At 36.1% G+C, this 24,499-nt stretch overlaps 1 protein-coding gene across 1 annotated transcript in view; it reads right to left on the minus strand.

The window, feature by feature from the left end:
* Nucleotides 1-24,499, minus strand: part of CRPPA (CDP-L-ribitol pyrophosphorylase A) — a 311,086-nt gene that overhangs the window by 181,687 nt on the left and 104,900 nt on the right. The window contains exon 5 of the mRNA XM_059171274.1: nt 18,150-18,195. Within this exon, the coding sequence (XP_059027257.1) occupies nt 18,150-18,195 (46 nt within the window). The remainder of the gene's footprint in view (nt 1-18,149; nt 18,196-24,499) is intronic.

A 24,499-nucleotide genomic window follows, 5' to 3' on the forward strand; every position in this document is an offset into this window, starting at 1 on the left:
AATTGAGCACCAGAGTAACTCAGCCAAACACTGGATGATTTCTCACTGGGTAATTCACAAATATTATGTAAAATGTTATAATAAATGTACATTCTAACCAAAATCTTACGATGCAGGCAGAATTATCATGTGCTCCTTACAGGTAAAGATTTAAATGGTTTGCCTGGGATTATATTCAGCTAACAAACTGAAGAGTCAAGATTCAAACCAGGCACTCTGGTCTAGAATGAAAACCTCAAACATTCCACATGCTGATAGAACCTATAAGCAAAATAAGTAATTTCCAAATTCAGGAGTTTTCCCACTTTTTTAACTGGAGCCACATATGTCAAATGGTAGTCTCATACATTCATGGAATAAACAAGATTCTCTGCAGTTTCTAGCAAATCTTTCTCTTCCAAATGCTAAGGCCTAAGAGGTTTTAATGAAAAATGACATTATAGTAGGGGAAAATATAGTCTTTTCTTCATTGCTTTTAATTTAGTACCTGGCAAACTTCCAACACTTACTTTATTTCATTAATTAAAAGCCCCATGTTTCCGCTGTGTAACTTCCTGAAATTTAAATAACATCTTAGAAATGCTACCCTTCAGGGCCAAATGAAGATATACTGATCTCTAACTTTCTCTTCATGGGTATGCACTACAATTACCTCTGTGTCATTTCCCTAAGTTTAACACATTATGAATTTGTGTAACCACCACATCAGCATACCAAGCTGTTCAATCCCTCATGTCATCTCTGTATTCACCCCGCTACAAGGTGGGCACACTCTGATTTTTGTTGTTTCTATAGTTCATTCTCTTTCAGACTATTGCACATGGAATCACTCAAAATGTAACCTTTTGAGAATATCATCCAGCACTGGGTAGAATTACTCTGAGATTTAAATTATTTGACATATTGACAGTTTGTATCATTTCTGAGTTGTACTCCATTATACGGATGTACCACATTTTATCAATTCATCCAAAGGAGAACATTTTGACTGCTAAATACTTTTGAAGATTATGAACAGAACTGCCATAAAACATTCATAGTTTTCTATGTGGGTGTAAGGTTTCCTTTCTCTAGGGTAAATGCACTGGAAAAGGATTCTGGCTCATATGGTAAATGTACACTTTTCTCTTTAAGAACTCTCAAACAGCATTCCAGCTTGGCTGTACCATTTTACCTTACCACCAGCAATGCATGACATTGGAGCACTATTCTCTTTCCCCCCAACCTCTGGCTTCTGTAGCTCAGACTGAAAATTTTCCAATGATCTATGTTACCTTTTCTAGAACTTTCTCTGATATCTCTATTCTGTTATTAAGCCATTTGGTAAGTTTTTCACTTTGGTTGATGTATTTTTCAGTTCTAGAATTTCTATTTGGCTTTTCTTTAGATTTTCTATGCCTTTCTTTCAAGAGAATTTCCCCTTATTTGCACCATCTTTATAATCAGGACTTTAAAATATTTGCCAGGTAATTCCCAACATTGGTGTCATCTCAGCATGAGCTTCTAAATGGTTCTCTCCCAATTTAAGTTTCTATTTTCATAGTTCTTTGTATTCCCACTCATCTTGGATTATATCCTGAATATCTAGGTAATATTCTCTTGCATAAGTCTCTCCTGTACACTCCATCTCTCTAGTGTACCCCTTTTCAGCACTTCTACCAGAGAGCTGGGACTTTATCCCACTTTGCACACCTCCCACGACTATACAGAGAAGCGAAGTTAAGCAAAAGAAAGACAGCAAGAACAGCAACAGTGTTCACCCCACCTCTTCAAGCCACAGCAATCCTGATGCTAGAACAATGTCACTTCTCTCAGAATTTTATAAATCTCTGGGCATCCATTGTTGCCACTGTCAGTGCCACTACAGCCACAGGTTTGCTTGGGGAGATAATCATTAGAGGAGGGGGTGGGGAGGTAATCTTCACTATTGGAACATTAGGAGATCCCTTCTTGCCTATGTAGCCAGAGTCAGGGGGCTTCTCTTGGAGCTCTGCCTACTCCAATGCTCACTTGGTAGCTTTGGGCCACACTGGATCCAAGTCAGGATATAGCAGAGGAACAAAATGATAATATTCACTGATCATTACACAGTACTGGAAAGTTGGGTATTATTCACTGTTCTACCTGCTATTACTTTATTTATAACCTCAAATACCTAAATACCTATTCTATTTACTCTGCTCATGTTCATTCAGTGGGAGAATAAGGGTATTCTTGTTCCACCTTACCCAGAACCAGAATCCTATGTCTTTTTACACAAGAACAATTATAATAAAATTCTATGCCGTAATATAGAACTCAATTGATTTTTTATGAAAGTTTCTAAACTTTTAGAGGCACCTGGATGGTGCACTTGGTTAAGTGTCTATCTCAGTTTCAGCTCAGTTCATGATCTCAGGGTCATGTGATTGAGCCCCACATTGGGCTATGCACTCGGAAAGAGTCTGCTAAAGTTACTCTCTCCCTCTGCTCCACACCCCCATGCACACGCTCTCTTTAAAATGAAAAAATAAAGCTTCTAAATCATAAAACTTTCTACCCTAGTTTTATTGATATCATTTATCTTTACCCCTTAATATAAAAATATTGCTTGCAATCAACTATACCTCAGAGTCACTGAAACATGGTAGAAATGAAGTGCTCATTACATGCCTACCCAGTCACAAAAGATTACACTACTGTCAATGGCTGCTTATCTAACAGAACAGAACAATATTATCCACGCTACACCACTATAGAAGAGACCATGTAAACATTTCAAAATCAAACCCACAGGGGCACCTGGGTGGCTCAGCGGGTTAAGCTGCTGCCTTCGGCTCGGGTCATGATCTCAGGGTCTTGGGATCGAGCCCCACATCAGGCTCTTTGCTCATCGGTGAGCCTGCTTCTCTTTCTCTCTCTGCCTGCCTCTCTGGCTACTTATTATCTTTCTCTGTCAAATAAATAAATAAAATCTTAAAAAAAAAAAAATCAAACCCACAGTCTCATTTGCATATTTATTAACAACAGAACCCTAATTCAGATGCTTCAAGACATAGAATTTTACTTAGAAGTCAGCTGCCTCAGTGGTTCACAATGTACTGGAGAGACAAAATTCTCAAATCTCAAAACCAATTAAGCATTTACTGAAACACATGAAGATATATAAAATAGGGGACAACTTCTCACAAGGTCAGTTGTCATTTTGTGCTAGACTTTCGTATGGTACAACTATGTTCTACTGGTTCCAAATTAAAGTGAGAAAAGACATGGAAGTTCTTCCTTTCAACAGAAAATGGTCCTCTGCCTCTGTTAATTTCTTTGCTCTTCACAGAGTTGATAGTAGCAGAGAGGCAGAAACATTATCAGTACTCCATCTACCCTGGAAAGTGCAGGAAAGGACTCCTAGCATGATAGCCAGAATGTCCATGTTTTCAATAGATCACCAGATTCATCCGACAAACTCCTGAAATTCTCTCAAGCTTCACTGAAGTCATAAGTACAATGGAATTTCTTCAGGACTTTTAATTCCCTGGTTTAATATGCTTTGTAATCTAAAACTTAACCACCTTTTGTTAGGATACATGATTTAGCAAAATATTTTCACGTACAACATGTTGTCAAAAAATGTTTAATTCTAGTGTTATTCTAAAGTCTTTTATATGAAACGGGAGCTATCATGTATAAATTTTTAAGTTTATAAATGAGTCTAAAAACTAGTATATAATATACTCATGGGTATGTGGTCTGGAAAAATATATTCATTTACAATATGTCAAAAATATTTAATTCCAGTATTATTCCAAAGTCCTTTATAGGAAGTAGGAGATGCCATATAAAGAAGATTATGAATAAGGTCAAACTAATAATGTGGGATGCCAGTGTGGCTCAGTCACTTAAGTGTCTGCTTTCAGCTCAGGTCCTGGTATTGAGTCCCACAGAGAGTTCCCTGCTCAGGGGGGAGCCTGCTTCTCCCTCTCCCTCCATCCCTTACCCTACTTGTGCTCTTTCTTGTTGACAAATACATAAATAAAATCTTTTAAAAAATAATAATGTAATATACTCATCTTTTAAGGTTCCTCTTATTGTCCTTGAACATTGGACCTGTTAGTGTACATGAACTATATGGGTCTCCTCCAACTATTAGAAAATACATGTAAATTTGGAGTCTTCCCATTGAATTTCAGAAAAACAGTAATATTAAAATTTTCTAACATGTGCACCCTTCTCTGTATCACATGAAAGACTCATAGACACACTAAGAGGACCAAGGAATACCTAGAAATATGCCTACAATGAATAATCAGTAAGGACTCAGCACACCTGGATGGCTCAGTCATGAGTTTCCACTCAGGTCATGATCTCAGGGTCCTGGGATCAAACACCACGTCGAACTCTGCGCTCAGTGTAGAGTCTGCTTGTCCCTCTCCCTCTCTCTCTGCTCCTCCCCCAGCCCTCTAATAAATAAAAATCTATTAAAAAAATAATAATCAGTAATAGTTCAAGAGTGGTCTGGATGGTGTGTTTTACAAGGTTTCAAATATCGCCGAGTAGAGGCAAATCTAAATACCAGTTAGTTCCACCACCAAGTGGCCAAAAAATCCAGGTCAGCATTGTTTTCTTAGATCTTAAAACCACGACTTCATCAAGGCTCATTATTCACTACACAGACCTCTTAAGCCAAAATTTTAGTATTCTTAGATAAATAAACAACTGTATAAAATCCAACATCATTCACATCCAAAAGATATTTCTAGTCCTAAACCATTCAAAATGACAGTCATCTGCCATTCACTTTTTAATTCCTTCAGTCAACAGCCAATCTGAGTATATTTTCTCTCTCACAGCAAAGACTGTAAAATAGTATTAAATAGAATCACAACTGCTGAGCCCTGAGGTCCATGTCTCATTTTAATAGATAGGAAAAGGCCTCAGATTTCCCTAAACATCTTAAAAGAGGAAACTTTTAGAATAGAGAGGGAGGCAGCATATGGCCAATAAAGGAAAAAAACCAACAAGCCATATCTACAGGACAAGTGGACAACAGGGATGATACAGAGAGACTTGTAAAAGACATCACACATACCCACTTTAAAAGGTTAAAATGGTCTTCAGAGAAGTTATCTCTACTGTTGATTATACATATTTCAAATGAAGGGCAATGGTAATGATACACAGGGAGATTTTTTTTTTCAAGATTTGTTAGATCAGATCTTCACCACATTTTTAAATGAGTCACTGAAATCAGGATTAAGTTTCCTACCTTACAACTACAAGTAAGGAGCATTAACGTGACACCTCATCTCTTGAACATGTTTTTACATATAACATACTACTATTTTCCAAGTAAATGATGCAATATATATATTGTTTTCCAAAGTATATATTCTGAGTTAAAAGAAATTAACTTAAAGGAAATACAATTTTTAAAGCCTAATCACTCACCAGTATATTTACAAAGTGTATCGTTCTTTAAGCATAAACATCTTGTTTGGAGTTTTTGTTGTTTTAAATTCTACCTCCATCAGAGTCAAGTATAATTGGCTGGCTTTTGTCTTATCAAGTCTTATTTAGCTAGTTGCTTAGTAACTCACTGTGACCTTAGAAGTTTTTGAATATGACAAATTAACATCCCTATGTTTTAATTAACATCTCACTAGTGACAAATAAAAGAAATTATAAAACTAAAGTGCACTCTACTTTCTCTAATCTTCACCCAAATATTTAACTTTCTAATTTACATTTTTTTACAGTAAGATTCCAAGGAAACCAAACTGCTATTAAATTATATTGCAACCTTCCTGTTCTAACTAATTAAAGCTTGACGCAAATGTTCTTACAGATTCACGTAAGATACACTCACAGTATTACTTTCAAGACAGTGAAGAACAAAAACTTATGTACAAAGAAGTTATGGTATTAATGTGAAAATGTGGAAAATAAAGAATCACAGTCAAAAGCCAGATACATCAAAAATTATAGTTTCTACGTAAATCTTAGCTGTCACACTGCATTGTTCAAAAAGCATGGTTAATGACATAAATGGTGCCATCACTGGATATTTAACAAGAAAAACCTGATGAAGACATACCACAGATGCAGAACACTGTCCAGTTACAGATGGAGAAAACCTGATTTAAAGTTTCTCATTCTTTCAATTTGATTAAGAAGATTAAAAATATATTGCACTTAAACTACCACGATATTAAGTGTAAATATGAATCACAAAAATAATAAGGCATTAGTTTCTTCATATGCATAAAACACATAATATCACAATGAGTCTTCCTAGTTCTGAGTCTTCCTAGTTCTCATTAACACTGAATCTATTTTATTCACATGTGATTTTATTTTATTTCTTTCAGTTAGAGCCAATTTATAAGTACATTCAGCTACTTTCAATGTATAAGCACAAAATGATTCAAATGCTTTTCTACAAACAAACAAAGGCAGCCATATGGGGATTCATAATTTACCTGTTCAAAAATGCTTAATAATAAAAGAATTACTTTTCTATCCATGATGTTGAAAAAAAAAAACTATTTTCAGAAAATATTCTAAGTTTCTGAATCAACAGATGTTGTATTTGAGAAATCAAAGTCCATTAATTTAACAAATAGGAAACATTTTTATGTGAATATTAACTATTTTTAACTACTATTAACTAAAGTCATTGAAAAATTAAAGTATTTTGTTTTCACTGTTTTCCCATGTTTACATAAACCATCATATGACAAGAGGCATCATGAGGCTTTTTTTATAGCACAAAGCTTTCTTGGGTTTGTACAATTATAATCCAGAGAGAATAAAAAAATTTTTAAACAGCTTTTAGCCACAAAATTAAATATATTAAAAGACTGGTTGAAGGATGATGGTAGAAAATAAATGTAATCTCTTATTTTAAAATTCCATGGGGGTACTATGAAAATTTAAAAATACTGCTCCTTTCGCCAAGATAGGATCTGTCAGCATGTTAAATTAAGTTTTGGTTGGGACTGTATGTCATATGTAAATCTATATAAAATATGTTACTGCTGGCATCTGTTAGTATTTTAATGGTTTGGGTACGTCTGAGCAAGCAGAAGAGGCTTGGGGGTAGGGGGGCTCACCGAGCTGTGTGTCCTCTTTGTTAAGTAGCTATTTATAAACTTATCCTGTAATTTCAGTATCTTGTTGAGATTATTAATCACACTACTCTCTAGAAAAGTTTGCTTTAAATTTCACTTACAGAAGCCTATAAGGGTTAAATAATAAAGAACAATGACCAGAACCAACTCTTTACTTCAGGAAAAGTAGGAGTAAAATGCTGCTTTGAATCGCCATAGCAATTGGTTTGGAAAGCAAGAGGGGACCCATTTCATGACTTCTGGCAACAAGTAGAGCTTAAAGACTGGAGTTTTAAAGGTCAGCCAGTGTGGCTGGGATAGAGCCCTGAGGGCACTGAGCCGCTCTTAGAGAGAAGGCAAAAACCAACAATCCGTGAACGTAGACAGTTTAGAAATAGCAATCTGAAGAGAACCCAGGGCACACAGTGGAGAAGTAAGGTGCTCATCTCAGAGCACTTCCCAGAGAGGCAGTGTTCAGTGACAGACCCTTCCTGGAACAAAGGAACTGGCAGGCACCATCTCCCTCTCCCATCCCTCAGCATAAGCACAAAGCCACATATAGGAACTAGCACAGCACCTATACCTCACTTGCTTACACCAAGCCCTAACTCCCCTGGGCTTCAGTAGAACTACCTTTTCCAGTCTCACTTGCCTCAATCCCATTACAGTGGGCCCTGCCCCCTGAAGGCCAGCCTAATCCCTTGGGAACGTTGCAGAGCCTTGCAAGGTTCCAGTACTGGTGACAACAGTTCTCACCACAAGCAGACCAGAGCACCCCTACTTAGAAAAAGCCACAGTTCCGGAAACAAACCCTGTCCACAGCAGACGTAAAGCCTCTGCAAACAACTGGCCTGAAGGATAAAGCAGAGAGGACAAAACAGCTGAGTGCACACAGCACATATTGGAAACATTCATAGAAACACCAGGCTATGGGGAACAGGAAATACTGCACAGAAGGGCACTACCGGACATCTTCTTCCTAACACCATTATCCTCAAGAACAGGAGTTGTAGCTGATCATCCTAAAACAAAGAAATAGGCATAGAGACTTAGATAAGATGAGAAGACAGAAAAATTTATCCCAGATGAAATAAGATAAGGCCATAGCCAGAATCTAAGTGAAATAAATATGTCACACACTGGATAGAGTATTTAAAGCAATGATCATACAGATTCTCACTAGACTTGAGAAAAAGAGTGGAAAACACAAGTGAGACCCTTAACAAAGAGATAAGGAATAACATAGCAGAGATAAAGGACTCACTACATGAAAAGAACAAATTAATGAACTAGAAGACAGAGTAATGGAAACGAATCAAGCTGAACAAAATAGAGTGAAAAGAACTATGTAACATGAGAATGGACTTAGGGAACACAGTAACTCCATATTACTCTGTATTACAAGAGTCAAAGAAGAAAAAGAGAATGGGGGCAAAAATAAAATTTGAAGAAATAGCTGAAAACTTCATCTGGGGAAGGTAATAGATATCCAGATGCAGGACACACAGATAACCCCAACAAAATCAACAAAGCAGATCCACAGCAAGACATAATGCAATTAAATTGGCAAAATATAAAGATAAAAAAATTTAAAGCAGCAAGACAAAAACAGTAACATAGAAGGGAAAAGCCATAAGTCTACCAGAGAATTTTTCAGCAGAAACTTCCCAAGCCAGAAGGGAGTGGTATGATAGAGTCAAAGTGCCGAATGTGAAAAATATGTACCCAAGAACACTCTATACAGCAAAGCTATCATTCAGAATAGAAAAAGAAATAAAGAGTTTCCCAGACAAACCACAACTAAATGAGTTCAGGAGCACTATACCAGTCCTATAACAAATATTAAAGGGAATTCCTTGAAGGAAAAGGAGAGACCACAAGTGACAGTTTGAAGGTAGGAAACACAAAACAGTAAAAATGAGTATTTCTGTAAAAAAAATAAAATTAAATTAAAAAACCTCAGTCAAGAAACTCACAAAATAAAACAGTGGAAAACATGACAACATGTACTTAAAACAGGAGGAAAGGAGTAAAGAATGGCTTCAAACTTAAGCAACCATCAACTTAACATAGACTGCTATATGCAGGAGAGGTTATATACAAATTTAATGGTAACCATATATCAAGAGAAAGAAATCCAAATAGATTATTAAAGAAAATCAACATAACATGAAAGCAAGCAAGAAAGGATCAGAGAAAATCTTCAGGAACAACCATATAACACAAGAATCAGAAATGAATACATGTCTATCAATAATTACTTTGAATATAAATGGACTAAATGCTCCAGTCAAAACACAGAGTAACAGAATGGATTAAAAAAACAAGACCCCGGGCGCCTGGGTGGCTCAGTGGATTAAGCTGCTGCCTTTGGCTCAGGTCATGATCTCAGGGTCTTGGGACCAAGTCCCACATCAGGCTCTCTGCTCAGCAGGGAGCCTGCTTCCTCCTCTCTCTCTCTGCCTGCCTCTCTGCCTATTTGTGATCTCTCTCTGTCAAATAAATACATAAAATCTTAAAAAAAAAGAAAGACCCATTTATATGCTGCCTACAAGAGACTCATTTTAGACCTAAAGACACCTGCAGATTGAAAGTGAGGGATGGAGAACGATCAAGCAAATGGATGTAAAAAGAAAGCCAGAGTAACAACACTGTATCAGACAGAATAGACTTTAAAACAAAGACTTTAACAAGAGACAGAAGGACACTATCTAATAATAAAAGGAGATAACCCAACAAGAGGACAACACAGTTGTAAATATTCAGGCACCCAACCTAGGAGCACCAAAACAATAAGAGTTAAAAACAAACATAAAGGAACTAGTCAATAATTCAGTAATAGTAAGGGACTTTAACACCCCATTGATCATCCAAACAGAAACTCAACTAGGAAACAATGGCTTTGAATGACACAATGGAACAGATGGATCTAAAAGATTTATTCAGAACAGTGCATCCTGAAACAGAATACACATTCAAGTGTTCCTGGTACATTGTCCAGAATAGATCACATATTGGGCCACAAAACAAGTCTCAACAAATTCAAGAAGCTTGAAGTCAAACCGTTCATATTTTCTGACCACAACACTAGGAAACTAGAAGTTAATCACAAGAAAAAATCTGGAAAAGCTACTAACACATGGAGGTTAAATAGTATGCTACTAAGCAATGAATGGTTCAATCAGGAAATAAAAGAAAAAATTAAAAAGTATATGGCAACAGGGGCACCTGGGTGGCTCAGTGGGTTAAAGCCTCTGCCTTCAGCTCAGGTCATGATCCCAGGGTCCTGGGAACAAGCCTCACATCGGGCTCTCTGCTTAGTGGGAAGCCTGCTTCCTCCTCTCTTTTCCTGCCTCTCTGCCTACTTGTGATCTCTGTCAAATAAATAAAATCTTTAAAAAAAAAAAAAAAGAAAGTATATGGCAACAAATGAAAATGAAAACACAATGTTCCAAAACCTTGGGGATGCAGCAGAAGCAGTTCTGAGAGAGAAGTATATTGCAATACAGGCCCACCTCAAGAAGCAAGAACGATCTCAAAAAGTTTAACTTTCCACCTAGAGAAACTAGGAAAAGAAGAACAAACAAAATCTAAAACCCACAGAAGGAAGGAAATAATAAAGTTCAGAGCAGAAATTAATGATATAGAAACTAAAAAAAAAAAAAAAAAAAGATCAATAAAACCAAGAGATGTTTCTTCAACAAAATCAATTGATAATACTCTAGCCAGTCTTATCTGGAAAAAAAAATACTCAAATAATATCACAAATGAGCAGAAAACTAATACCATAGAAATTTGAACAATTATAACAGATTATGAAAATCTATATGCCAACAAATTGGACAACCAGAAAGAAGAAATGGATAAATTCCTAGAAACATAAAACTACCAGAACTGAAAAAGGAAGACAGAAAATTTGAACAGACTGAAAACCAGCATAGAAATTCAGTCAGTATGGAAAAAAAACAAACTCCCAAAAAACAGAAGTCCAGGACCAGATGGCTTCACAGGCAAATTCTACTAAATATTTAGAGAAGATTTAATACCTACTCTTCTTAAACTGTTCAAATAGAAAAGATCCTAATTCAATTCCATGAGGCCAGCATTATCTTGATACCAATACAGATAAAGAAACCACTAAAAAAAGAACTATAGGCCAATATCCTTGATGAACATAGAAACAAAATTCCTCAACAAAATGCTAGCAAAGAATCCAGCAATACATTAAAAATATAATTCATCATGATTAAGTGGGATTTACTACTGTGTTGCAAAGGTGGTTAAATATTCACAAATCAGTGTGATACATCACATCAGTAAAAGAAAGGATAAGAACCTTATGATCATTTCAAAAGATTCAGAAAAAGCATTTGACAAACTACACCACTTATGATAAAAAAAAAAAAAAACCTAAAAAATGCTTACAGGAAACATAACTCAACATAATAAAGCCATTTATGAAAAATCCACAGCCAATATCATCCTTAATGGTAAAACATTGAGCTTTCCCCCTAACATGGGGAATAAGACAAGGATGTCCACTCACACTGTTTTTATTCAACATAGTACCGAAAGTCCTAACCACAAAAATCAGACAACAAAAAGAAATAAAAGGAATCCAAATTGGTAAGGAAGAAGTAAAACATCACAATTTGCAGATGACATAGTACTATATATAGGAAAACTCCAAAAACACCAAAAAACTGCTAGAACTAATAAATGAATTCAGTAAAGTTGCAGGATACAAAATCCATGTACAAAACTCTGCTGCATTTCTATACACCAATAATGAAGCAGCAGAAAGAAAATTTTTTTTAAAAATCCAATTTGTAATTCCACCCAACATAGTAAGACACCTAGGAATAAACCTAACCAAAGAGGTCAAAGACCTATACTCTATAAAACACTGATAAAAGAAATTCAAGATAACACAAACAAGTGGAATGATATTCTATGTTAATGGGTTGGAAGAGCAAATACTATTAAAATGTCTACATTATTCACAGCCATCTACATATTTAATGCAATCCTGATCAAAATACCAACAGCAATTTTTACAGAGCTGGAACAAACAATCCTAAAACGTGTATGGAACCACAAAGATCCCCAAATAGCCAAAGCAACCTTGAAAAAGAAAAGCAAAGATCATAATTCCAAACCTTAGGTTATATGACAAAGTTGTAGTCATCAAAGCAGCATGGTAGTGGCACAAAAAAGAGACACACACATCAACAAACAGGACACCTAGAAATAAACCCATGAGTACATGGTCAATTAATCTTTGGCAAAGTAGAAAAGACTTATTCAATGAGGAAAAGACAGTCTCTTCAAAAAATCATGTTGGGAAAACTGGACAGCAACATGCAAAAGAATGAAATTGGACCACTTTCTTACACTGTACACAAAAATAAATTCAAAATGGATCATAGACATAAATATGAGATCTGAAACCATAAAAATCCTAGAATAGGACATAGGCACTAACCTTTGACATTAGCTGTCGCAACATTTTTCTGGGCATATTCTCCTGAGGGGAGAGAAACAAAAGCAAAAATAAACTACTGGGACTTCATCAAGATAAAAAACTTCTACACAGCGAAGAAATAATCTACCAAACTAAAAGTCAATCTATGAAATGGAAGAAGGTATTTGCAAATGACATATCTGTTCAAGAGTTAGTAGGCAAAATATATTAAGAAATTATTAAACACCCACAAAATATATAATCCAATTAAAAAATAGGCAAAAGATATGAACATGCAGTTCTCCAAGAAAGACATCTAGATGGCCAGCCAACAGACACGTGAAAAAAGTGCTCAATATCACTCATCATGAGGGAAATGCAAATCAAAGTCATAATAAGTTATTACCTCAGATCTGTCAGAATGGCTAAAATCAAGAACACAAGAAACAACAAGTGTCAGCAAGGATATGAAAAAAAGAGACCGTCCCCCCTTGCCCTGTTGGTGGGAATGCAAACTGGTACAGCCACTCTGGAGAACAGTTATGGAGATTTTTCAAAAGTTATAAATTGAACTACCCTATGATTCAGCAATGGTACTACTGGGTATTTACACAAAGAGTCCAAAAACATTAATCCAAAAAGATATATGCACACCTATGTTTACAGCAGCATTATCTATAATAGCCAAACTATGGAAAAAGCCCTAGTGTCCATCCATTGATGAATACATAGAGATGTGGTATATATACAATAGAATGTTATTCAGCCATAAAAAAGAATGAACTCTTGCCATTTACAGAGCATAGATAGAGCTAGAGAGCATAATACTATTGAAATAAGACAGAGAAAGACAAATACCATATGATTTCACTCATATGTGAAATTTAAGAACCAAAACAAATGAACAAAGGCAGAAAAAGGCAAACAAACCAAGAAACAGACTTTTAATTATAGAGAACTGTGGTTACCAGAGGGGAGCTGGATGGAGGAATGGGTGAAATAGGTGATGGGAATTAAGCACACTTGTGATGAGCACCAGATAATATATGGAAATGATGAATCACTATATTGTACACCTGAATCTAATACTACACAGTAAGTTAAATGGAATTTAAATAAAAACTTTTAAAAAATGCTTTGTTTTACCTCATAGTAAATTTATGATTAACTGTACCTTTTCCAATACAGACAACTGTATGAATACAAGACTACCTTATATATACATTTCCTATTATCAAATACTTCACTATAGATGGAAATCCATATAAATATACTAAAATAAATTAAGCTTCAAAATAAGACTTATCTACAAACACAAAAATAGAAGGCAGATTTTGACACTTGCTGGATACCACAATGTAGAGATTTTAGTCAAAAGCCTGCCTAAAGTTAGTTACATCAAAATTCCCATACCGAACAAAAGATATGGACTTAAACAAACGCTAAGATTCATCCAAACATACATGCAGTTCCAGTGACAAGTAAATTTGGGAGAACAAAATGCACCTGCAAGACATGACATTTATCAAGGAAATGCTTTGTAGAGCCTTAAAATATCTAAACGAGAAAATACTTTCATGAGAATGTAATTTGTTGACCCACAAATAATTGGCATTCAAGTGAAAAGCAGCTCAGGAAGGACACAGAATACTAACCACTCAGATCACCAGATTAAAAAAAGCTTCATCCTGGAAAACGAAGACTGCTATGGCCACATAAGCCTTCAACTATCAAAATTAACAAAGAAGAAAACTCAACCAACCAGTCATTCTGAATCTATGATTTTGAGTTTTAATTTTTACTGATCTTTAGGCATGTCTGGAAATCTGCTGTGTCAGTATTATGTTTTTCTCACATTCTCTAGAAGATTATACCGTGTGCTTAGCATAGCAGTGTAAGAAAATACATCCAGTCACAACTGTGTGCTCACTCCTCATTGGGCCAGCTGTACAGACAGTTGTAAGGCAACAGAATCAGAGCTGGGTAGGCTGAATTCTACAAGCCATTGGCTGTATTGACCAAAACAGCACTAACCAATCTAGTATCCAGCACAGCAGCCAGCTTGAGTAGCTTATGACTCAGAGGTGCCAAGTGGCCGTGCCCTAGAGTAAGGTCAGGCTTAAAGACAAAATAGACGTGGGCCTAAATTGTGCATCTTACTCTTACTGTATGATCAAGAGAAAAATAATGCATCTAAACCATGGTTTATCCAGCTTCAAAATGGGAGTAGTATTACATCTGTTACAACATTATAGTAAAAAGATGACAGTAACCTATTTAAAACAGTTGGCACGGAAGGCATGTACTCCAAATCCTGATTTTGAACTTTGACAAAAGTATTTACACCTAATTTATATCATCTTTGAAAAATAGATACATAAATAGATATATTATATCTATTATATATAGATATATAATATATCTATTAATATAATAGATAATATTATATTAATAGATATTATATATAGATATATATAGATATATATACATCTATATATTATATCTATTATATAATAGATATATAATAATAGCGACAGATACGCTAGGTCACAATTTGCATCTCTTAGGAGTAGGTCAAGTGGTGTGGTGGGAGAAAAGAGCCACCTATCCCCATAATTTAAATTTTTTTTAGTCTAAGGGAAAAAAATGTAGCTGTACCCTACAATATTCAATTAAACCCAGTGTTAAACACTATAGACAACAAAAGAAAGAGAAAAAACAAGATATCCTCTCACCTTCACTGAATCAGTCTAAAAGAGGCTTATACTGAGTTATGAGCAATACTAAAATCCAAGAACTGTCTTTAAATAGAAAATTTAGTAGTTATTTTCATATAAAAATTTGGTGGTAAAATCAGACTTGAACTTGGGCTAGAGGCTCTATAGTCTTTATTCCTGTCCTGAATGTAAACGTTCATGCATTATAAGTTTTCTTATGTTGCACGGTCCTTAATCCAACTATTGATGTGACTTAACATGTTATGTACTGCGTTAACTTGTGAAAATATAAATATCCCAAATTTCAAAACATACATAGCTCAAAGATTTCAGAGAAGGCAATCTGAAAATCTCTGCTTAAGGAAAAAAAGAAGTAATAGCGATAAAGAGATAAACTACCAAAGACAGAAACTTGGAGTTAAGAATGTATTTTCTATCCTTCATATAGCAGTAATTGCTTAGAACCGCCGATTATCCTATCATATGGACACGGTAACATAACCTACATCATTAAGTACTTGAAGAAGCATGAGCTGATACATGTAACATGCTTCAAACAATGTCTGACACAAAGTAAGTACCCAATAAATACTGCGTTGTAGTAGTGCCTAGAAAAATACTTTGAACATTTAGTAGGAACAGGCAAAGTGGTGAATACCTAGCTCAGACAATCTACTATATGTATTTTATTTTGTAATTGTATTTTTAAAAAATCCAAGGGTGTTCATTTGTCTATGCCTAGTGTTGATTCTCCCATCTGAGATAGCATTAGTGCAAATCACAGAGGGAGGTAGCAATCCCAGGTAAGCAAACAAGCATTTGGAGCTGATAAAGCACAGTTAGATATCTAAATGCAATAAAAATATTATGTAAAAAGAAATGATCCGTGAAAGACTGAAGAGCAGCCTAGAGGAATATTTCCAAAATTTATCATGCAAACTACTCAGCCAGAGTTTTTGCTCTAACTCTGATAACTGATAATATGCATATCAGAATATGCATATTCTGACTTTATATGGTGGGGCCAAACATCCTGCATTCAGATTCTCAGGTCATCACCATGTTGCTGATTCAGAGACACACAGTGAGAGTGGGAAGGTCCCAGAGGAGTGGCCCTCCAAGTATATGAGCAACATCACAGTCTCCTGGAAAGTTATTAGATATGCAAATCCTAGAGCATGAGGAAATTTTTGGAAATAATTGATCAGTCATTCATATCCAGTCAGATTACTTTCCCCAAGAATAAAAGAACACTTTTTAAATACTTAAAAACAGCACACTGAAACACATTACAGAAGAAAAACAGTTTCTCTCCGTATACAATTTCCAAAACTACAGTCATTTTAAGTACAATTAAAGTGTAGGTTTTTATGTTCTAAAAAGCCTGCTCTGATAAATTGTAGGCAAATATCATGTGCCTAATTGTTAGTAGGGGCACTGACCAACAACTCACAAAGTAGGTCAAGTCCATTGTACTTAGGTAACAAAGGTATGACTGTATGTGGAAACCAAAGACATTTTCTATTTGCTTCTGCTGAGAACATAACCAACCACATCATAGTTTTAACCAGCCTCTCCACAGTCATGTTTATACAATGCCTGGCTGATGTGTAAATACATGTCAACATTTTGATTTATAGCCTTAGATGATCTGTTTACATACATAGATACACGAATGTATAAATTATGGTACATTAATGGTTTGCAATACAATATTCTTGAAGGACAAAAACCTTGAGGATAGGCCACAAATATACAATGTCATGACCAGCATAAAGATTTCAGCTCTGAAAATATGAAGCCAATTGATTATTCAAAATCTGGGGGAAAACCTCCTTAACAAATTGATGCACTCAGAGTTCAGAGTCAGCATTTTTTCCAACTTCCAAGTCTGAATGCCAAGTTCACCTCTCAGTCAAAACCTGAGCACACAGAGCTATCCTTCATCTATTTTGAGGGTATCAGTATCAGATTGTGAAGCCCCCACACTTGCTTCAGGATTGACGCTGTCATTTGTGCCAGGACCACAAGTTTTAACAGTGTTTCTGTCAGGACACGTTTCTGATGTCACATCAGGGAGAACAGAGGGGAGGAGGGAGGAAAGAGCGCTTCTGGCATCTGGTGAATACAGGCCAGGCACGCTGCTCGATAACCTACAATGGACGAAACAGTCTCTAAAACAAAGAATTACCTGGACTAACATACCAAGAGTATTGGGGTTCAGAAACCCTGGCTGAAAAGACGAAGGCTGCAAAGGTAGAGAATCTATGCCCCCTGTGCATCATGATTACATTCCCCGTACAGTGTTAAGCACAACGACAAATACTTGTTGATTATTACATAAACTACCTCTGTGTTGCTGTGAGGCCTAGAGATGGATTAAGGGGTTATTACATATGCAGTATTCAAACTGCAAAACAAAACTGCAGTCATTGTCAAGATTGAAAAGGAATTTAACATATCATCTAGTCTTATTTCTGTATTTGGGGGAAAAAATACTTTCATATGAAAGATGTTACATCACATATTGATAGGGTGGTATTATGGGAAGGAGGGGGAAGGGGACAACCTGGCCTCTTAGTAAAAATAAGTATCTTAAATTTATTAAAATCATTTTTTATTTCTAATAGTGTCAATGTCCCATACTTTTCATAAATTAAGTATTTCCTTTAAAAAATTAAAACTAATATGACATAACTAAATGATATTTCGCAAGCAGGAAACATAAAATGTAATTATTTTCCAAAAAAACAAATCACAGACCTCTGTGGCCTACAGGCATTTATACTTCTGAGAATTCTGGGATTTAAAATGTCATGAGAAATTCTGAACAGGCTTACATTTTTGAAACACAGGAACTGACAGTCACAAGGCCAAACATACCCTTAATAATCGATTCAGCTGCATACAGATCTCGTTTGTAGGTCACCTAAAGGACAAACAAACCTCATTAGATTTAACAGAGCAGGAAGGAATGTGAGAGCAATAAAATTATGCCCCAAAGGAAATGATTTATTTTGGAGAAACTATAAACATGTAGTACAGATAATTTCTAAATTATAATATTAGCAAGTTCAGAAAAATACATTCAATTTCTGCAAATTGCTGAATATTGGTTTTTGGATCTTTAAACTGAGATATTATGTGGCAGTGGTTACCAAAATATTATTAATATAAGTATTATTTCAAAGATAATGTGGTAGTGTTTAAATAAGAGTACTAGCACTACTGGTTATTACTGTTTAATAGTCAAGGTGTATATTGTAAGGAAGGAAGAAAAAGTATGTATAACAAAAATCACTAAATCGCATTTTTAGTTGAAATGAGATAATTCTCAAAGATTAATTCATATCAAGAGGGACTTTATTCTGAATTGAAGGAGATAGGTATCTTTATGTAGATAAGGTTCATCCTTCATGTTTTTTATTAATATGTGCATCTGACAGAGACTAAAGTGTGCCTTCATGTACATAAGAGCAATCATCATCTTTCGTGAAGGATGTAGAAGGTACATCCTTCTTCTAACTGTAACCTGCCGTAGTCCTAGGGCAGAGATTTCCCAGAACATATCCCATGAGCTCAAGCACAGAATATGTCAGGTTTTTGGCAATGCAGTATTAGTTCTTATGTCAGAACTGGAAAACCTAGAAGATACTACACTACTATGATGTAAGTGGTCTAAAAATCCACTTTGGAAAGTACTTACCAACTGAGGACATTTCTGTGCCTATAATTCATGTACACTTTTTCCCTTCAGATTATCTCGTAACTAGTCTCATACAAAAACTTTGTTCGGTTCAGGTTGCTCAGGGAACTTCTACCCAAACTAGAGTCCCCTGGCCGATAAATCCTGGTGGAAAACATTACCCTATAGTCTACAATTTAAGTAACAGCTAACATGTAACACAGAAAACTGGGGCACCTAGGTGGCTCAGTCAGTTAAGCGTCTCTTGGTTTGAGCTAAGGTCCTCATATCAGAATCATGACATCAAGTCGCCCCCCCGCCCATACCCCCAACGGGCTCTGCCCTCAGCACAGAGTCTGCTTGAGACTAACTCTCTCTCTCTCTCTCTCTCCCCCCCCACCCCTCCCCACCCTGCACTCAAAAATTTGAAAAAAATTTGACAAGTTAGGTAGAAAACTGCAGTAGCCTTCAGTTAATCTATTGAAGTCACGTATGATTTTGTTATATTATTGACAAAACAAGCACATGAGAACCAAAACTGGTACTATAGTTACTGATCCACAGTGTAATTCCAGTACTTGGATAGAAAGTAGAAAAACAGACATTTAAAGGTCCATGCTATGTATTTCACCCAATTAAACAATCTACTGATCTCATTCATTCATTCAATCAAATTTATCAAATAACTACTCTGTTCTAGGTCCTGTTCTAATTTTTGAGAATAGAGCAATGAAAAGAATAAACAAAATTCCTTAATCTGTGGAAACAATATTTTGGTAGAAAAATTATCTTATAAAAATTCTATCAGGTTAAGTTTTCTTGAAACCCAAAGTTAACTAGATCACTGAAATCAGGCTTCAGTATTTGTAATTCAAATAAGAAAACAGTGTTTTTCTTTAAAAATTTTCTGCTGGGCACCTGGGTGGCTCAGTGGGTTAAGCCTCTGCCTTCAGCTCAGGTCATGATCCCAGGGCTCTGGGATTGAGCCCCGCATCGGGCTCTCAGCTCAGCGGGGAGCCTGCTTCCTCCTCTCTCTTTCTGCCTACTTGCGATCTCTGTCAAATAAATAAATAAAAATCTTTTAAAAAATATTTTCTGCTGTATAAGGTAAACTCAAAACTGAAATAGGAAGAGGCCTAATTACCGTTATTCATTTTGTGTTCCTTCTGCTATGAGGAATAAAACTGCATTCAAAATCACAATATGGAGGAACTGTGAAAGTTCCTTCTCCTTTTTTTCCCAAAGATATCTTAATGATGAATTTTTTTAAGTTAAAGAAAAATTGGTCTCAAATCCTAAACTTTCTTTTCTAGTATTCCTGCAAGACTTAACAGTTTTGCATTGCAATCAATCTTACTTAAGATACATACTTACATCACCTAAAGATACTTTCTCCACTATTATTAAAAAATTATTAACTGTATAAACAGGAAATCATCCTAAATTTTCTTTTGTCTACTTTTTCTTGTAGGCTGTAGATACCTACTATACATATATTATATTAAAGTTTTTTTTATTGCTTACTAATATCTTCTACATAGAGCCTTATTTAATACTTCAACTCCACCTCTCACCAAACATGGATTTAACAAAAATGAAGTATAAAATGTTTCTCACAAGCTGGTGAAGTACAATGTTTAAAAATAGCTTTATTTTTTTTTCCTAATTGAAACAGTTAATGCACTTCAAAGGGAACAGTACTGGAAAATGTTGCAATTCTGAACTGAGGAGTTGCCACTTTTTCTGTCAAAATTTTACAGTAATATGGGTTGCCCTTTCCTTATTTTTTTAATTTTCAAAGGAAGTTGATTTCCTTCTGTCAGTATGATCTGTAGTTTTCCTTGGACCTTGCGCAATACATTATGAAAATTAGTTACTTAAAAAAAATCAACCCTTTAGTGACAGAAGAAAGCCCTCAATCCTCGGATTCACTTGAGTCACATTGCTCAGTACAGGCTCAGGAGCCACAGAAAGACCAGGGCTCAGGGTCCCCATCTTCCTGTCTCCTAGTTAAACTCACTTTTTGTCTCTTTGTGCTTCTCTGCAGTATTTCATCTGAGTCAAGTGTGTAACTAAAAGAAAAGTGTATTCAATACAAGAGAGACTTGGAACTCGGGGCCAGAGCGAGTTTTCTGTCTCTGAGGCCAGGCCTCCCTCAGCTGCCTCAAGGTGGGTTTCAGAGGACACTATCCCACCTACCTGGGTCACTCTGTGGTGACAATATAGTAACTTCAGACTTTTCAGAGCCTCGTTCTGTTGGCTACCACATTACACGAATTGCACAACACTTAGTCCCCATCTTTCCTGTTTTTTAACTTGTAAGCAAATGAGTATGTAGCTCCAATAATTAGAAGTCAGAAAATCCTAAATTTTAAAAAAGTAGAGCATGTTTATTAGATACAGATTTATATTTGGGAAAGTATCTATTTTATTTATTTCCATTTCATCCATTAGGTCTATCTAGAAAATATTTCTTTCCTCTAGACTGGATGAAAAATCTCTAAAAAGAAATAATGTTACCACACTGTATTTTTGAGATTTAAAAGAAGTGAGACTATTTGGTTTTTTTTTTTTTATTTTTATTTTTTAATTCTATTTATTTATTTGTCAGAGAGTGAGAGCACATGCCCACAAGCAAGCACAAGCAGGAGGAGTGGCAGCCAGAGGGAGAGGGAGAGGCAGACTTCCAGCCAAGCAGGGAGCCTGATGTAGGGCTCCATCCCAAGACCCTGAGATCATGACTTGAGCAGAGGGCAGACACTTAACTGATTTAGCCACCCAAGCGTCCCTGTTTTTGTTTTTAAACAAGGATGCCATGACACTTGGATCTTAAAAAAAAAAAAGAAAAAAAAAGTTCCCATCAAAAGGATTCCTGAAAAGTCAGTTATTTCAATAACATGTGATGACTGAAACACTTCAGAAACTCTTCCTAAACAAGTATTTTCAGACAATGAACACAGTTTAATTTTTTCAATACCTGGCTATAAATCTTTTATGCCTTAAGGATAGTTGTAACATTTAGAAACAAAAGGCTTATTCAATTCTGTATAGTGTAGAAAGTGGGCAAGTATGTAAGAATATTGGGGCAAAAATATAGTACAATTATAAATGACAGGAATGGAAGTTTTTATGCCCACTGGATGAAATTTTGTCAAATAACAGTATGTTCACTAATGTCTGGCAAGGCACCACCCCTCAGGAAAAGCACGAGAGCCAATTCCTATCCCAGAAATCAGTCCTGATTGGGTAGTCTTTGTCATGGGGAGTGGGGGATGTCCTCTACTCTGCATGGTGATTTAAAGCCGTTAAGGTTCCCTCCAGACACCAAAGGAGCCATTGCAAGAGATGTGACATAACTGTGAACATTTACTTCTTGCACTTACTTCTACAAAAGAGTATGTAAAATACTAAATAACCTTCCCAGGATTTCTGGTGGCAATTCAAATAGTCCTATTTGAGATTGGCATGAGACATTCTCGTCTTTCCTCACACCACTGTGTGGGCTAACTCCCTGACTTCTAAGGGGTAAGGGAAGGTATCGTGGATCTGTGTTTCAGAATCCTTCCTTATCTTACTTTTTATGGTAGTAAAATGTCTCCCGAAACGCATTTTTTTACCATTTCAATATTTATGCGTCATGAGCCAGGTCGTTGGCTCAGCGACCTGAATCCAGTACTGGTTTTAGCCGCATTGTACTAAATCTTTTTTCAGATCTCAATTTTTAAAAAATGGTAGCACTTTCGCATTAGTATAGAATTTGAACACTACTTTCTAGTGTAGATTCCATTGCTTTGGTTTAAACAGAAACTGAGTAAGTTTATCCTACAAAACGCCAAGGCCACAAAGTAAATGAGAAGCCTATACTGAAGACAATTCATACAGGGTCCTGAAGAAGGTTCAGAGCTATACCAATAGCTAAGAAGAAAAGGGGGTGGGGGAAGAAAGGAGGCAGAAAGAGGAAACAGGGACCCTAAAACTACAGTACTTGAACTGAAAATAATTTCACCTCAATTGTCAGAAAAAATAAGGTATCAAAAAAAAGACCTCCTATCTGCCATTTGAAAGACTTTTTCCCCAATCCATTGCATTACCTGCCCTCCTAGAATGCAAGATCCCATTATGCACACATTGTAAAGAATAAGGCTTCTTTACACCTCACCCCACCCCACCCTACCCACCCTAAAGTGAAACTAGAATGATGATCCCTCAGGGGCCTAAGTGTGGGGAGTGTTTACTAATTTCCTAGGGCTCCTGTAAGGAAGGACTACAAATTGGGTGGTTTGTTCTCTCACACTAGTAGAGACTAGAAGTCTCAAAGCAGGGATCTGCAGGGCTTTGTATGTAAAAGAACTTTTCCTGGCCTCTTCCTACTTTGCCATGCTTGCCAGCCATGTTTGGCTTTCCCTTGCTTCTAGAAACAGCACTGTATTCCCTGCCTCTATTGTCACTGGTATTCTCCCTTTCTCTCTGTCCTCCTCATGCATTTCTTACATGCTGAATTCACGGCCTACTCCATGTCAATATGACCTCAACTGAACTTGATCAGATCTGTAAAGACACTTTTCAAATAAGGCCTCATTCCCAAGTGCCAGAGTTAGAACTTGAACATTCCTTCAAAGGGGACACTGTCCAGCCCACAACGGCGTGATGAAATGACTTACCAGAGTGAGGAGGAGACGCCCTGGGAAAGCCAATCCCTTGCCTTAGAGCACAGACAGTTGGTGCCCATGAAAGGGAAGCAGAGCACCAAGAAGTGAGAAGTAATACTGTGTTGTTGGAGAAAGCAGTGAAAGAGGAAGATTTCAAAAAAAAAAAAAAAAAAATCCAAAACAAAATTCAAATTTGTGAGGAACAAGTGGAAAATTTCAAGAGCAATGTGTTACTTTCCTCTCATCTGCACATCTCAGGGGGCTTGACAAATTTCAAAAAGGCTCTGAACACTCACAGAAATAGATCACCACACACACCCTTAAGACATCAAAAATGAGGCCATGGAGTATTAAATGAACATGTAAGTAGCAATAAAACTTGTCTGAGAGTTTCCACTTCCCTCTCCTGTTGTCTGCTAAGTAAGTCTAGCACACAGTCAGAAGGGGCTGTACAGAGATGCAAGCCAGGATCTGTAACAAAACACCTAATTGGTAAACACTGTAGTCCTTACAATATGTTTACTATCATCTGAACCATAGACAAAAAAGGAAACACAAAATGAATAAAATGTTTGCCTGCTGGGATGAAGACATTTGGTTACCCTTAAAAGAATAATAATACTGCATGAATCTTCTCTACCAGGCAATAATCCAGGCATACCAGTATTTTACAATTTCAGACCATTTTAAGTATATACGAGACAATCTTAGCATACAGCAAGGACCATCATGTTACTGTATCGAATACCTAATAAAATTATAGGGTTTTCTGTTTTGTTTTTAAGTCAATGAGGAAATATGTTTTTGGACTCGTATCATCTTAGAGTTAGGATGAATCTTAACTTATCAGATTTAGGTGGAAGCATTATAAAGATTTCACTCCTTACTTCAAAAGCAGC

This window comes from Mustela lutreola, chromosome 4 (assembly GCF_030435805.1).
Source record: "Mustela lutreola isolate mMusLut2 chromosome 4, mMusLut2.pri, whole genome shotgun sequence".
In the NCBI taxonomy this organism is placed as follows: domain Eukaryota; kingdom Metazoa; phylum Chordata; class Mammalia; order Carnivora; family Mustelidae; genus Mustela; species Mustela lutreola.